The 16966-nt window shown below is 41.7% G+C and overlaps 1 protein-coding gene across 1 annotated transcript; it reads right to left on the reverse strand.

The window, feature by feature from the left end:
* Positions 1-543: 543 nt before the first annotated feature.
* Positions 544-16188, reverse strand: si:ch211-195b21.5 (serine/arginine repetitive matrix protein 2). Its single transcript, XM_042009912.1, has 8 exons — positions 15851-16188; positions 8973-9118; positions 8241-8868; positions 5943-6510; positions 3493-3542; positions 3316-3412; positions 3123-3226; positions 544-1948 (listed from the first exon to the last, which is right to left on the reverse strand). The coding sequence occupies exons 1-8, from the start codon at positions 16049-16051 to the stop codon at positions 1448-1450; spliced, it is 2295 nt and encodes a 764-aa protein (XP_041865846.1). The 5' UTR covers positions 16052-16188; the 3' UTR covers positions 544-1447.
* Between the last annotated feature and the right edge of the window lie 778 nt (positions 16189-16966).

Raw genomic sequence — 16966 nt, forward strand, 5'->3', positions numbered from 1 at the left:
TTAATTTTCAGTAAATTTCAGAAATGGAATAAAGGAACAAGTCATTAGATTTTGGAGGTGATCCGGATCACCGCCTGGTTCCAGGAATTTTCTATGGATACTGAGGATTCGAAGGTCTGAGTGCTTCTAGTTTCCAACTTTAGGTACCTGAGCTTCCAGATCAGTTAGCTCTGAAATATATTCACAACACAACCATCACCCTTTTGGATGTCAGGTTCCATGTTGCACGTTGCCGTGGTTACATAACATGAAAAAACAGTGATATATGTGCAAACTGAATGAGAGAGAAGCTGTCGGCTGGAGAGGAGAAACTGGAGGCTGAAACTGAACTCTTTACAAGTCCAGCAGGAGGGGAACCTGGACTCAGTGTTTATGTCATCACTCCACCTGTTTCCAGCTCCAGCAGGTAAACCATCCACCTTCCCCGAGACGTGTGAAACTCGAAAGGCTTGGTGAAATCGGCAGGAACACACCCGTCAGGTTCCTCTCAGCTTCTGTGACATTACAGGTTCAGAAAAGCTGGAAAAACATGAAAAATTTGACTTCTTTCTCATAATCTTTATTAAAATGTCCAGATTTCCATGTTTCTTTTTGAAATCGACATCATCACCACAGGAGTCAGATAAAAATGCACATTCCACATTTCTAACACTACAAGGCTGTTGGTCCTGGAAAATAAACAAATGATGATGTAACCATGGCGATGAAAAGTTGATGCTTCTTCTTCTGAACATATTTAAATGAAGGAAGTGAGGACATTTAAATCACTGACACAATTTGAGCTGAAGATTTGTAACTGGAGCACTGACATGCTGGGAAAATCCACTCGTGACCTACTTACCAGAAGTCACATTCATTCACCCCATCCAGTCTCGTCCAGTCGGGGAAAGTCTCGTTGAGTCACATCTGGTCACGTCCAGTCGGGGAAAGTCTCGTCGAGTCGCATCTAGTCACATCCAGTCGGGGAAAGTCTCGTCGAGTCGAATCTAGTCACGTTCAGTCGTGGAAAGTCTCGTCGAGTCGCATCTAGTCTCGTCCAGTCGGGGAAAGTCTCATCGAGTCGGATCTAGTCACGTCCAGTTGGGGAAAGTTTCGTCCAGTCGCATCTAGTCACGTCCAGTCGGGGAAAGTCTCGTCCAGTCGCATCCAGTCACATCCAGTCGGGGAAAGTTTCGTGCAGTCACATCTGGTCACGTCCAATCGGGAAAAGTCACGTCCAGTCACATCTAGTCACGTCCAGTCAGGGAAAGTTTTGTCCAGTCGCATCCAGTTGGAAAAAGTCTTGGTGGTTTTCCGAACATGTCAGACTGCAGCTTTAACCACGATGAGGTCTGAACTACTTCGTCATCCGACCGCAGCATCAGAGAAAACAAACCACAAAAAACAGGGTTCAGGATGTTGAGCAGCATCCTCCTGGAGACAGATCAGGATAGGTGGACTAAAACACTCAAGATTTGTCTTCCTTCTCCTTCTTCTTCTTTTTCTCCTTTTTCTTTTTTTTCTTTTTTGACTGTTTAGTTTTAGGCGACTTGCCACCATTGCTGCTGTCGCTGCTCCTACATCTGTCCTTCTTGTCTTTCTCTCTGCTGGTCTTAGATGTTTTATCTCTGCCTTCCATATTGACTTTGCCGTAGCCTGTGATTGGCTGCTCCTTGTTAACCTCCTCCTTGACTCGGACGTTCTGAGGAGTCCGTCCACAGGCCACGGTTATGAGCATCCTCTCTTTCTTCATTTCCTCTTTCAAATACACATTTTCCTGGCCGGCCTTGTGACCTCGGAGGTCGTCGCTGTAGCGTGGGCTCCTCTGATCTTTCCCGTCCGTCCACCTCTGCTGGAACTCTCTGCCATTCCTGTGGTCGCTTCTCTCTGAGGAGTGATGGCCTCCAGTGGAGCTGTGATGCTGGAAGTGTCCTCTGCCATCTTTCATAAGCTTGTCCGACTGCTCTTTCTGGTAAAAACACAGGAAAACATTTAATGTGGCGAATTTAAGAAGTTCCACAATAAATTCAGTAAATGTGAAAACTTAGAAACGACACACCCAGGTGTGACCAGCGTCCCCATAAGACCAGAAAACACAACTGAAGCATTGCATGCTAACTGCTAGTTATCTGGCCCATGTGACGTCTGCATCTTTGCTGAGGCATAATTTCTACAACACGCTGCTCTCTAGCAAGATGATTAACTACAAAAACCCCAGAAGAAGAGTCCAAACCATTAATGGAGTGCTAAATGTTCTGGTTCAATCACATCTTCTATCTAAACAGTCCTCTTCACATGTACACGTTATCAGACCCAGACACATGACTAATTATTTATGCTGTGGTTTGCCCACCACTGCACTGCTGGTGGATTTAGTTTCTATAAAGTGTTGAGATGAAGGAATTACCATCACACGATTATACTGAAACGTCCTACATTCATGATGTAATATCAGTGGAGCATCAACTTGCTATGTTTTCCTTTAAGTACACCTGAAAGTTTAATTTCCTGAACTTTTGTAAGAAAAGGGGAAACGTGATGCATCTTTTGTCTAAAATCACCAAGGACCATCCACGGCACGTTCCCAGAGTTCTGCATGAAAGTGGAGGTTAACGGTTTTATAGCTTTGCAACGCTGTCGTGGAAGAAATATGAAAGTAGGAAACAGAACTGCATCCATCCAGTTTTAGGGCTCCGATCTGATTCTGATATATGCCAATACCCTCTGATACCAAGTCAGTTGTCCTGAACAGGATTTTGATACTGGTCATTACTGCTGCTGTTGCATGTATAAAACGCTCCACAGGTTTACCTGCATCTGTCTGTTCTGCATACAGATCTATTCTGTGTGATCGAATTCAATGTCTAGTATTAACAGATTTTATTCCAAGACAAGACTGTAATTTCTTTCATTTCTCAGCTTCAGTCTTTCATTTTCACTTCTAACCTAAAAAATGAAAACGAACTGAAGTTTGAACCAGTTTGTGAGAAGGATGAACTACATGTACATTATTGTATTATTATCGTATCCACCGACGGGCATAAGTACCAGGGTTTTGAGCAAAGTTTTTACCATAAATTAATGCAAAAGGTTTAAGTATAATTCGTATGATCCATCCATCTAGAGGGACGACAGATACTCACACTGCGGTGGGAAGCTGCATGTTTTTCAGCCGAGTTCAAATCTCTGATAAACTCCTGACATTTCTGGCAGTAAAATCCGATCACTGGTGACAGGAAGCCCTGTCCTGCAGACGGACAACAGAGATGGTCAAACATTCGGCTTTTCCAGGAGACAGAAGAAGAAAATGAACTTCTAAAAATAAAAACAGATTACCATCCTGTTTTAACAGCTCCTCCAGTTCTCTGGCCAATGCTTCCATTTCAGAGACTTTGGCTTGTTTGTTTCTCTTCCTGTCTCCATCATCACCCGCCTGAAACACACATTAGAGTTTGGAAAACAATCTGCTTCAGATTCCCAGTCTTCCATGCTTTAGTTCATCCAATCCCTTACCTGTGATGTCTGATGAGATCCATCACTTTTTGCCCGTTCCTCCTTAGTTGCTTCAGAAAGAAAGACCAAAAAAAAGAATTATAATCTAATGATGTATTCTCATTTAAAAACACTCAACTTTTAAATGGAGGATAAATCATCTCAGCAGCTGGTGTCAGCTTCACAGCTTCCCCGGCGATGTTCTTCAGGTGACCGTAAGGCTGGCTGGTTTTCTACAGTTTCCAGTCTGTCTTCAAATTGAAGGCATTTCTTTAAAGTTGTGACCATTATTTTTTATTAGTACCATATCATCGGGTATTAGGTTCAACACAGACGCTGTGTATGAGGAACTCAGGTCCTTTAATGTCTGCAGCGAACTGCTGGAGATGTTCTTCCAGTCTGTGGTGGCCAGCGCCATCATGTATGCTGCGGTGTGGTGGGGGGGCAGCATCAGCTCCAGGGATGCAGCAGGATCAATAAACTGATCCATGAGGCTGGTAAGATCATTGGACAAAACCTGGGGACACTGGACAGTCAGAGACAGGTCGTCTCTGAACCAACTGGTCTCCATCATGGACCATTCCTCACATCCCCCACACAGTAACCTGGAGGCCAGTCGAGCTCGTTCTCTACCAGACGTTCAGGAATCAATCCTTCCTTTCACAATAACCCTGAGCAACAATTCCTCCATCTCTGAATTTCCCCAAACACACCCAGTAAACCATTATCATGGTTCTAGAGGTTTGTAGAGCATTTTTATTCATTTATGTGTTTTTGGGCTTCCCTTGTATATATTTATTTTCTATTTCTCTATATGGCCTTATTTATCTGTTCTTTATTTATTTAAATCCGACGGCTGCTGTAACAGGAAAGTTTCCCTCACAGGATCAATAAAGTATCCGTCCGTCTTAAAGACGCACGGCAGAACTTCAGCAGGTTGTCTCATCGACGGCTAATCCAGCGTAATCTTCATCCCAGCTGCACTGTGGGATCGCTTCAGCCAGTAAAAGACAGTCTTTTTTTCTTATTTTGTCTAGTTCTCTTTTTCTTTTCCTCTCTTCCTCCGATCATGTCTTTTTATGTTTTTTTGCTGAATCAGCCACGATGCGAGTCCAAAACGGCCGCTAGCATGTGACGCGGTGCGTAAAGCAAAGCTCGGCTGCAATGTCACGCTGGATCGACAGAGGCCGCCTCGCTGAGGAAATCTGCTGAAGTTCAGTCGTGCTTCTTTAAACCAGATGTGTTAAATGATTTAATCCTGTATATTTTTCTGACTTTTCCCTTTATAATGTCCAGAGTACATTAATGTATCTACAAAGAAGAAAAGATAATAAATCTAATTTCAGAATGAAAATATCAGATATATATATATATATATATATATATCTAGTGTGTTTTATATGTGTTAATAAACACAGTTTACTGGTGAGGAACTCGGAAGTGGAAATGGAAACCGTAGCCGGGTTTGTGTACTGAAGCTGTTACCAGAGGATTCCACAAGGGTGCGCTTTAGAGAACTCAGTCCAGGTGGAGTTGCTGAATTTGTAGGATGTAAACATGTCGACCCTTTGACCTTCCATCTCAAACTGGCCCTACACTGCCCCTCATACTGCAGCTTGTGAACGGGCAGGATTCTGCTTCAAACAACATAAAATATGGAAGGCAATAACTAAAGGAGGAGCTCACAGTTAAAAGCAAATATATTGTCAGCCTAAAGGCCCATTTATGTTCTACGCTAAAGACTGATGCGTTTCATCCACCTGTCATTTATGTGGACTATGTGCTCCGTTTTCGGGGCCCATGAGGTTGCCTACCTGATGGAGCAAACAGTACTACTGGAGACCGTGGGGGGTGGTGCTAAGCAGGATAGCTGACCTGAGACCAGCAAAAGAAACAAAGAAGAAGAAGCCGCGACATATTTAATGGCACCACAGACCACTGCCATCTACCGTTTATATGTCACTGTGAATGAACATCATCGCGATCTCCTCTATGGTCTCCATGTTTGTGATTCTCTGGAAGTGATGTCAGAACAGGGAGGTGAACTCTGCACTGCCCCCTAGAGGATAAGTTGGCTAACAACCATGCTAACGAACAGGACACGACCCCTGTTAACGTGAATAAAGGGAGCAGAAATAGGCATTTTTCTTTTGTATGTGGAAGAATGAAGATTTGTCTCTTTGTTGACAAGCCTGGATGAGATAACAGAAAATATAATTGACCTTTTATACTGAAACCTGCTCAGATCATTACTCTGGGTTTACTGACAAGAAATTTCACTAAACTCATTGGTCAAAGGTTTGAGTAAAAGTATTAAAGTGATTGTATTTTAAACTAAAATCCCTGTTTCATTCATCTACAAAGACAATGTACTGTACATATGAACAGATTTCTGTCATAAACTGTACAACAAACTTGGTGAAGGTAAAAATCTGTAGGTGGAGCAAGGTTAATTCAGTGGAGGCTCTAACCTTTGATCAGACACTGCAGAGATTCCAGAGCCTTCCGAACGTTGGGGTTATTCAGCGAAGCTACTGCTGTATCTGAACTGAGAGGACACGGATCATTCCCGTCCTTCGGACCTGGTGTCTTCATCTTGCCAGCATCCGAAGATGCTCCCAGAGTTTTTAATATGTTCTTGACTTTCTCACATTCAGCGCTGCTCAGACTGGAAGAGGGAAAGGCCGACGAAACCTTTTGAAGGGTTTGTTTCTGATCAAGCAGACTCCCCAAACTACTGAACAGGGACAAGTTCTGGTGACTCCCGACACCAGAACTATCCAGGTCCTCCAGCTTGCTAAGTCCTCCAACCTGTGGAAATGATTCTGTCCCATATAAGAAGGACTCCTCGTCCTCGAGCTCGGTGGCTTTCTGGGCTGAGATGTCCTCCACGCTTTTCTCTTGTAGCCAAGAGAAGTCGCTGCCCACTCTTTCATGAGGAAGCAGCATGCTGTCGTTTTCCAGGGACGATGAATGGTCCTGATTGTCATGTTGCTCCCTCGGATGTTCATACGGCACTTTTTTGTCTTCATCTGAGGCCTGTGAAGAAGAATTAACAACTATTAATTACACAATATGTAGCTCCTTTATTATGTTTATAGGCAATGAATACGATTTCTAGGAAGATATAATAGTTCACACATTACCAGAGCATACAGTCTAATCTGAAACCTGTACACAAGTGTTTATCTGGTGCCTATAGTATTCAAAAAACAATAAATTTACAACATTTCCAGAAATGTCTGGAAAGTCCAGAGCATTTCTTTACTGAGCAACTTCATTATATTTAGAAAATACAGACTAGTCTAGAATCTGCTGCAGAAACACATCCAGTCAGACAGTCATGTTTCCTCTGAATGAGACTTATTTACGCTTTAAAAACAGAGGACACTGGTTAAATCTCTGTCCATCCTGGCTGAAATTAATCCCTGAATGAATCCTTCTCACTCCACAAAGAAAGTCAAACAAGAGTGAATACCAACAGAAAAGTATGAGGGTGCATTGTTTGGTCCACTTTAAACAAATTCTGGTCCACTTCCATGGACAGCCCTGTCCACTTGGAGCAGTGTGAACATACATTCACACTCTGAATGAAGCAAACTCTGGTCCAGTTGAAAATGGGGGCTTTGGTTCTCTTCTGGTATGAAAGCAAACAGAGCTTCCAGTGAAGCAGAGACAGGAAGTGACGTAGATCAACATGCTGGATATCTGGCGCCTCCTGCTACTCATACTGGACAGATTCTGGTGAAAACCAGATCAGGTTGGATCACCAAAGTAAAACCAGAAACTGCTGCATAAACTTAGTGTTGCTCCATTGTTTACTTGTGATGAAGGAGTCTGCAGAAGGGGAAGGAATGTGAAAGCAAATCAAATGCCCTAAATCTGTCCGATACCGATACCTGGGGTTTAGGTATCTGCCGATACAGAGTACAGATCTGATACCAGTGTTATTGTATTAAGAGGTCTATAAATTCTATTTCATTCTTCAGCTTCACGTGACAGCGACGTGGATCTGATGGACATGAGACTGATAAAGTTTTGCTACTACTAGTGCGTCCAATAACAATACTGCTAGTTTCTTCCTTAATAAACAAGTGCAACAAGACAACTATTTAAATAAATTAGTTACTAGCATTTATTAGCATTATTTTTGACTGTCATAATATTTATTTATAGAATTCATGTTTTATTAACACATGAAGTCCATGATAGGCCACAGAACTGTTTTAATTACTGAGTAAATAAACTTGGATCAAAGAATTTCTATTAAAAGCTATCTTGAAACTGGACGTACGGGGAACGTTTCCCACAAAGAACAGGGGCTGTTAATCCAGGACAGTAAATTCTAAGATGTCTGTTACTGCGGTGGCTTTCTTCTGCAGAGTCCTCGTGTTTTTTAAAAGCATTTGCCAACGTTTGTTATTGCTGTGGTTCGCTGCACATTTCCTTTAAGGCAACAAACTTTCACCTGATTTCAACCAAAATGCTTATAAAGTCATCGGTGGTAAACGCAGCAGCTTTCATGTCGCCTCTGCAAACTTCAGCCCTGCATATGAGGCATGTCCCTGTTTTGCTAGCGGGATTTTTTAATGAGTAATGATCCACCTTCTTTACCATTTCCACCTGGTTGTAAAGGTGACTCATCAGGTAAGAGTCAGAAGAAAACTTGGTACTACAGCAGGCACAAAACTGTATTTTCACAGATCTCCATTTTTATGGAAAGCTTACACGAAGTAGAAATGAGACATGGAATAAATGATGAGCTCTACCTGAATGGTGAGGATGGCTTCCTTCAGAGACGGTAACCGCGCTTCCATGTCTTTGCTGTTCATGACGAGCTTCAGTCCTTCCAGCAGACTATTTCCTGCTAGATTATTACTGCTGCCACTGAGGCCAGGGCTCCTCTTCCTCTTCTTGACTCTTCCACAGCTCTTTTCGCTGCTGCTGCTTCGTGACTTAGACCTTCTGACCTGGCTCTTGCTCCGTACGCGACTCTTCTTGCTTCGGCTCGGGCTCCGACTCTTACTGCGAGTCCGGTTTCTGCTTCTGGCTCGACTCTTCCCGCGAGCTCGACTTTTGCTCCTCCTTCTGCTTCGGCTTCGGCTTCGAGCTCGACTTTTGCTTTGTGCTCGACTCTTGCTTCGTGCTCGACTCTTGCTTCGTGCTCGACTCTTAGCTCGAGATCTGCCACAGCTTCTGCCACGACTTGGACTTCGACTACAGCTCCTGCTCCTGGCCAACTGTTTCTTGAACTTTGGGTCCGATTTGACAGCTTCTTTTAAGGCAGTGGCAGATTTAAATGCATCAGCCAGGTTGTGCGCCATATTCCCTTTGAGATAGTCTGGGAGAGGTTTGTTGGCTGCGATGCATCGAAGAAACTCCTCTCCAGCTTTGTCACTAGAAAATTATCAGCATGAATCTCAAACACAGGAAAAAATTAAACATACATCAGTGCTCCACCGGACTCATATGCATGACGACATGCACATCATATTCTGTACCTGTTGTCTGGGAGATGATGCTCCACAGGACTGGGATTCCACTGTGGGACCTGAAGATGTGGCATTTCTGCAGGAGGGACAATCTGCTGGCTGCCTCCCAGAGCAATCACTGTGCTACGGTCTATGGAGAAGTTGCTACAGTGGGGCTGAGAATGTTCAGAATTCATGTTATAGCGCTACACATGACAGCAGTGCAGTGACCCTCAGTAACAGTTGAAAAATCCTCAGGAGATGTCAGGCTTTTCTTTTTTTTTTTTTTAAACAAGTAAAGACATCTCTGCTTTATTTGACTTCTTGGCAAATGAACAGCAAATACATCGTACTGTGTTGAGTCAACTATCACTAAGTTTTATTATTAATATATCAAAGTGGTCTTTATCAATAGTTCTCCAGCCTTCTGAAGGTCTTTCAAAGTTTTTCTTGGCTTTTTTAATAATTTTCAGTCCTTGTACCTGATCAGTTTAGAGGAATTTTGTTATACAACAACACTGACCTATGAATCGTTCCAGCATAAAAACCTTTCCTAACTCAAGTGTTGAAACAGACGTATGTCAACAACTTAGCAAAGAACCCACTTTAAAGCCCCATCACTGAACTTTACCAGATCTTCTCACACTTCTTTAATCTCTCTTCAAACCGGCCATCCAGTTACTGGTGTGTGATGCAAGCAAAAGTATCGGAAAGAAAAAACCAGCAAAGGTCCGACAGTCTGACAGACTAACAGGATTAACAGGATCTGAAATCCAGCAAAGACCTGAACCAGGACCTGAGAGAAGCATCTGGACCTTCAGTTGATCCCTCTACTCCTGACAGAAGCCTCATCAGAAATGGTGTCCAGGGAAATGTGGCTATCAAGAAGCCATTCCTCAAGGAAGAGAAACAGGGAAAAAAGGCTGAGGTAGGTCACATGAACCCAGAACTGGACTGAAGATCAGTGGAAACAGGTCTGATGGAGGTACAGATCCATACCAGAACCAGAACCTCGATGGGTCCGATGGAGGGATGGATCCTCTCCAGAACCCAGACCTCAACATTGTTAAAGCAGTGTGGGATCATGTGGACAGAGAACGGAACAAAAGGCAGAAACATCCAGAGAAGAGCTTTGCAAAGTCCTTCGAGGATCCTGGAGAATTGTTTCTAGAAAGTCCTTCGAGGATCCTGGAGGATTGTTCCTGGAAAGTACTTCAAGAATCCTGGAGAATTGTTCCTGGAAAGTTCTTCTAAGATCCCGGAGAATTGTTCCTGGAAAGTCCTTCAATGATCCCGGAGAATTGTTCCTGGAAAGTACTTCAAGAATCCTGGAGAATTGTTCCTGGAAAGTTCTTCTAAGATCCCGGAGAATTGTTCCTGGAAAGTCCTTCAATGATCCCGGAGAATTGTTCCTGGAAAGTCCTTAAAGGATCCTGGAGGATTGTTCCTGGAAAGTCCTTCAAGGATCCTGGAGAATTGTTCCTGGAAAGTCCTTCAAGGATCCTGGAGAATTGTTCCTGGAAAGTCCTTCTAGGATCCTGGAGAATTGTTCCTGTAAAGTCCTTCAAGGATCCTGGAGAATTGTTCCTGGAAAGTCCTTCTAGGATCCTGGAGAATTGTTCCTGGAAAGTCCTTCAAGGATCCTGGAGAATTGTTCCTTGAAAGTCCTTCTAGGATCCCGGAGAACTGTTCCTGTAAAGTCCTTCAAGGATCCTGCAGAATTGTTCCTGGAAAGTCCTTCAAGGATCCTGGAGAACTGTTCCTGAAAAGTCCTTCAAGGATCCTGGAGAACTGTTCCTGAAAAGTCCTTCAAGAATCCTGGAGAATTGTTCCTGGAAAGTCCTTTAAGGATCCTTGAGAACTGTTTCTGAAACTACTTAAAGAAAAGACAGAATGCTAGACGGGGATAAAGAATAAAACTGCTTTGACCAAATATTCACTTCAGCGTGTTTGAATTGTACATATTGTGACTGAAGACCTTATTGCAACACTGAATAGGGTTAGATTTAAAAGGATGAGCTGCAGGGTTTCCGCTACGTCAACGATGGCGGCACACCGCCACGGCAAAATAAAGCCGTCATGCCATGTCTGTATCTTTATGTGCAATGAACATTTGACCCAGTTATTTCATATTTAACGTGAAACCTCCTCCGTGGCAGGGCGGGTTGTGCACACGTCTTTAAATGTGATGTACAGGTTTTCGTACTTTCTGAGCACCTCGATCAGCTGTTAATTAAATAAGTCTCATAAAAAGACCAGGAGGGGAGAGAAAAGTGGAGGCAGAGCAGCAGGGAAGCTGTGGCCGACTTTTCTGTACAAAAGAACGGAAAACTCTTCAGAATCAGACACTTTAGTAACTCCAAACTGGGAAATTTCAGTCAAAATGTCAGTAAAAAGAAGAAGTACAAATAAACTAGAAAATGCAAAAATACTATATACAGGACACACTTTACAGATATCCAATTCTAGAAAAGATGAGAGATGTAAAAAAAATATATCTATCTATCTATATAGACAGATAGATAAATATCTATATATATATATATATATATATATATATATATATATATATATATATATATATATATATATATATATAGATAGATATATACACACACACACACACACACACACACACACACACACATATATATACATGCATACTGTTGCTGGGCAACAATTAAAATATTTAATTGCAATTAACTGCATGAAAAGCTGTGATTAATAGCATTAGTTATATGCATAATGTCCTTTATGTTTAAAAGAGGCCTACTTTTATGTGGAGAAAATGTTGTCAATTCTGGTTTGAAGAACAGAAAAATAAAAACAAAATCAAATGCTCTCAGTCTGGCAAACTGTGCCATATGATGAGACTAAATTACATGTTTGCAAAGCCCTCCCCCCACAGTTTAAATAAATCGTTTTCAAGGCAAGCTGATGTAAAAGAGTAAATAGCAACACATTTAATCAAATCTGGGATGCTTCATTAGCTTAAACATACACCATTTATGCATTTTTAAATAAATATATATCTAAAAAATCTACATGTGAGGATCAGACTTTATAAATCTTCTGAACTGAGAGAGGACTCATAAATACAATAAATAGTAGCAGATTATATACTATTGGTAGCCTAGCGATAGTTACCTAGCAACATTTTCTAGACCCTGTGTGTGTCTTCCTGTTGTATGTTGGTACCAAGAGTTTCATGGAAAAGAAAAAGGTTTGCATGATTCTTATTCGTTGCAAAGAAAATCTGATTCACAGATATCTTTTAGATCCTTTTATCAAAGGAGGGTTTTACATGTAAATAAGTAAAAAAAACTATCATGTTTTGTAATGTTGCCTGCTACCTTTCCTCAGACAAAGAGCTAAAGAAAGGACTCAATACACCAGCAGAAAGAATTCCATGAGTCATTTAAACCATTTATACACCGGGATGCTTCTTTAATAGCATAAAGGAAAAAAAATCACTCACTTAAAACATGTCAATTAATTACATGCATCAATAATACATATGAAGTAGATTAATTACGCAGATGTGAAACAGCCAAGCACATAACATAAATAATGAGTGACAAAAACTTTTATTTTGATGTTTGATTGAGTTTATGCTGCTTTGTAACTAATGTGGCTTTTTAATCATCAAAAGGTTCGGACACAATTAATTAGGTATTACATACGTGCATAGTGACATCACTTCTAGTTATTTACAAAATATTTGGTGTTTCTTGAGCATGGTGGAGTCCACTGCCTAAGTGCTAGCTGTTAATGTGAGAGCCCGCAGTCTAAAGGCCCATTTATGATGTTGTTAGGTACGTTAGGTCCGTTTTCAGGGAGCTTAGCTATCCGTCATTTCACGCAGAAAACAGAGCAATACCACCGGAAACCACAGGGGGTGAGCGACCAGCGAAAGACACAAACCAGAGAAGAAGAGGAACAGGAAGGGAACAAAAAAGCAGAAGAAGAATGAAGACAAAGACGATATCTGTAGAAATTGTGCGAGTTGTTAAATAAAGACTATATGTAAGTGTTTAAGGCGTGTTATAGCGATGCATCGCCGCTAAACGGTGTTGGCTCGTAGGAGTGAACTCTGAACTCACCACTGCCCCTAGTGGAGGAACTGACTTAACAACCATGACGGCGTAAAAAACAAGTACGAAGATGGCAACGTATGACAACCAAGCAGCAACCTCGGCACATAAAATGTGAAGCCTATACAGAAATGCAAAAATTACAGTTCACCTCTCATCCAAAACAGAGCAAATGCCCACAGACTCCCAAGTTAAAAAGACCAACATCGGCAGAAATAAACATGTTTAAAGTCTGGTTAAAAAAAACCCATTTTAGGATTAATTGGTCAAGTTTACCTTCTGTGAGGGGGGTGATTTTTTTCTAAATCATCTATTTGGATGTTATTTAATCTTGAAATTCGGAATAATTAGGGGCGTGTCCTTTTGATTGGCAGGTATCCAATATGCGAGGCAAGAAGGGAGAGTGTAGCACAAACGCAGTTTTTAGCCGGCTAACGGCGCGCCTTAGCTTTAGCCCGCCTACCTCTGTTAGCTGGTTAGCTCGGTTAGCTCTTAGCTACAGGCAGCTCAGAGTTTGATGGGTGTCAATCATCCACCCACCTTCACAGTCCTCCTCTCAGCTCCACCTCTTTGCCCATTTTTGGATTTTCCAGGCATGATAACACGCGTGACGCTACCAAGATGGCGACAGGGGGAATCGCCCAATGAGCTTCAATTCAGCTCTTCAGAAACCTACAGCTGACGCCATGGTAGCTTCGTCCATCTTTCATATACAGTCTATGATGACAACGCTTGAAACGGACAGCGCTGTTTACGGTTACAGGTGAATCCAGCGGTGAGCGAAAACATCTGAATGTGGCATCATCTTGACAAGCTGGACAGATCAACGCAGGAAACCTTTCAGTTGTGTAAATAAGCCAAGATCTCGCCAAGCATCAGTGTGTCAGGCCAGGAAAGCGTAGTCGTCATCGGAAAAGTAATCGTATATTTAAATAAAAAAAAAAAAAAATCAATCTCTGGGTTTTATGAATTGATATTGGTTTAATTTAATTTAAATTATTTCAAATCGATTAATCACATTGTTTTAACCCATCTCTATTATTGTTCGATTCATTACATCAAGTGTTGCTAATCAGAGATTAAACTGACCTGATTTAGATGACAAGCTTTCTTTTTTTAAAACAACCTCAATCTGAGCAAAGGTGCATCGTCTTCTTTACAACTGTATAACCCAAGCTCATCACAACTAGTTTCCCATCATCGTGCAATTAGAGAAAATGTGTCTTCAGCCAGGAGAGCATTGTGGAGCTAACGGAGTTAGCCAACAACAGACTGCAACTCGGAGGCTGAATCTGATCGCCTGCAGGTGGATCTGATCAGCTGCAGGAGGCGGTGCTGGCATCCTCTGGACATCAGGTGGAAAACAAACCAGGAGATCTCTCAGAAACACTTTTTCATCAAAGGAGGAAAAATAGAAACAAGGACCAAAACTTTTTCCATAAGCAGCGGGTCTAACTGGGGAGACAGAAAATGACCAAAAAACATGAATCATGTTCCGTTCAACAACTAAGTTTACACGTCCCTACTTAAACATTTCTCTTCTTTTTCATCGTAATTTGCGCCTCTACACATTCATTAACCAGAAGCTTTCACCCACAGATCTCTGAGCTCTTTTCCTTCTGGTGCTCATCAGCAAATTCCCAGCCAGAGAATCAACGGTCCTTCAGGGTTCAGCTCATTCGTTTATACATTTCCCTGCAACAGAAGTAAAACTGTGTGGGAAAAATCTTCTCTTGTGCATCATCAATAAGATAAAAGATCAAAACTCATGACAAACTGAACTGAATACACTAAACTAACATAAAGAAGTGCAAACTTTTACGATTAGAAATGGTTTTTAGCTGAATAACAGCCTTAACCTTTACAACGTGAAACACAGAGCTCAAAAAGACCTTTGACTATTTTCTTTAAGAGAAATATTAAATGTTTTTGAGCACTCACCTGTGTTGATGAAGAGCAGGTAAGTAAACACGGAGACGTCCGGTCCATTTTAACTGGAAAATCTGTGTTATGTTGCTCCAACAGGGAACTGACACAAAGGTGTGAAACCCAGATTTTACCTGAAACAGCCCTCTTCAAGCCGCCTGATGTTAGCTCAGTATTTGTGTTTTCTGGATTCTTGTACCGGATTGGACTGGTGGTGCAGCATTTTGTGCCAGTTATCAGGTTATTCCTTCGTAACCTATCCATGTATCTACTAGCTGTACCCACTTTGTCAACCCGGACCATTAAAATTAGCACATCTGGTTTCAGACAGAGGATGTTCTGGTGTACATTAAATTGTTTAAGAACACGGCGGTGCACATGAAGAAGAAGAAGAAGAAGAAGAAAAGTGTTTTACATATTACATATTTAAATGTGAAATCATTACAAGAATCCTAAACTTGTCATCAATTAGCACGTTTCATCATTGAAACCATGAAAGCCCTTAAACTTTCTCTATTATTGGATAAGTTATATTTCCACAGCCATCGTTTTGCCTGTTTATATATTTATGAAGCATCTCTTTTATGAATGGCTTCTAACTGGTATTCTTTATTATTATTACTCCGCTAAATCTGCTATAACAGCCCCACAAGATTCATTTCCCCTTTCAGGCTCATGTTTTGTTTGTATACTGATATCATGGTGGGAATTAATAAATAATAACATTTTAAAGAGAAAAACAGAATTTAAGGGGAATATATACAGAATATAACTCCATCTTACGTTGCTTTGCGAACTACTTAGCTAGCTTTAAGCTAGCTAGCTACCCTTTCTGTATAGTGTAAGCTAGCCTGCTAAAAACTAACATTATTAGCCATGGGTACATACACCGATGTAGTGCCCTCTCTGCGGCCGGTTGTGGAGATACTGGCTATCCGATGGGGAGGCCGAAAATGCTCCAGGAGGTCCCGGGGGCAGGTTTCCAGGAGGAGGCATAGGACAGGGCCCTCGGACTCTAAATGGCACATGAGCAGGCGGAGGTCCGAACGGCGGCGGAGGACCGCGTCCGGGTCCATCTGGCCGGTACATGACCCGAAACAAAAAAAGAAGGTACTTAGTACCAACTGGATTTAAACATATAAACAAACACTGGCTCTGCAAATGCTTCAGTTCAGCATGAAGCAGTAACTCGGTTCAATGAAACATCACTGACACCGGAAACACAACAGATTGCATATTACATCACATCCGGTGGATTTAGTTTACACACATATATATATATATATGTCACATATATATATATGTGTGTGTGTGTGTGAGAGAGAGAGAGAGAGAATAAATAATTGACAGTCCGCTTGTCCTGGAGGGTGATGGCTGGAAGGACCTCCTGTATTGTTCTGTCTTGAGGTGAACTCTGACTGTTTCTTCTGTGTTGTGTAGAGGATGTGAAAAATCCTCCATCATGTCCAGCAGGTTGTGCAGCATCCTTCTCTGGACAGTCATCTCCAGATCAGTCACCAGAGCAGAACCAGAACTTCTGGATCAGTTTGTTCAGTCTTTCTAAGTCTCTGGTTCTGTTGCCCCAGCAGAGCAGATTTATCTCACCACAGACAAACATCTCTGCAGACATTAAAGAATCTCAGCGTCCTCCAGCAGCAGAGTGTGCTCAGTTTATTTCTTCTAGATGCTTCTGTGTTCATTTCCAGTCCAGGCTGTTGTCAAACTGAACTTTGAGTGAGAGCAACATACACATTTTAATCCCAAACTAATTATAATTACATTAGAGCTATTGGTCACTGTGAGTTATTCTAAGTTATTTTGTTTGTGAAATAGTTTGATTTGATGGCATAATTAACCGTGTTTACTGGTAAAACTATTTGATTTTAGGCAGTTAGACGCATCACATTTCACTTGTAAATATACTATGTTGTCTTTAACTTTAACATATAAATGAGCCATCTGTAGAAACCTGATCTGTTTTACAGTTCTTACAACCCTCCAAAA

This window comes from Melanotaenia boesemani, chromosome 16, assembly GCF_017639745.1.
Source record: "Melanotaenia boesemani isolate fMelBoe1 chromosome 16, fMelBoe1.pri, whole genome shotgun sequence".
In the NCBI taxonomy this organism is placed as follows: Eukaryota; Metazoa; Chordata; class Actinopteri; order Atheriniformes; family Melanotaeniidae; genus Melanotaenia; species Melanotaenia boesemani.

Excerpts from the sequence above, each read along its gene's own strand:
- si:ch211-195b21.5 (XM_042009912.1), bottom strand. The coding sequence starts at position 16,051 with ATGTACCGGCCAGATGGACCCGGACGCGGTCCTCCGCCGCCGTTCGGA. Across the intron at positions 6,511-8,240 it reads AAGCCATCCTCACCATTCAG|GCCTCAGATGAAGACAAAAA; the intron begins GTAGAGCTCATC and ends TCTTCTTCACAG. Across the intron at positions 1,949-3,122 it reads ATGCAGCTTCCCACCGCAGT|AAAGAGCAGTCGGACAAGCT; the intron begins GTGAGTATCTGT and ends TGTTTTTACCAG.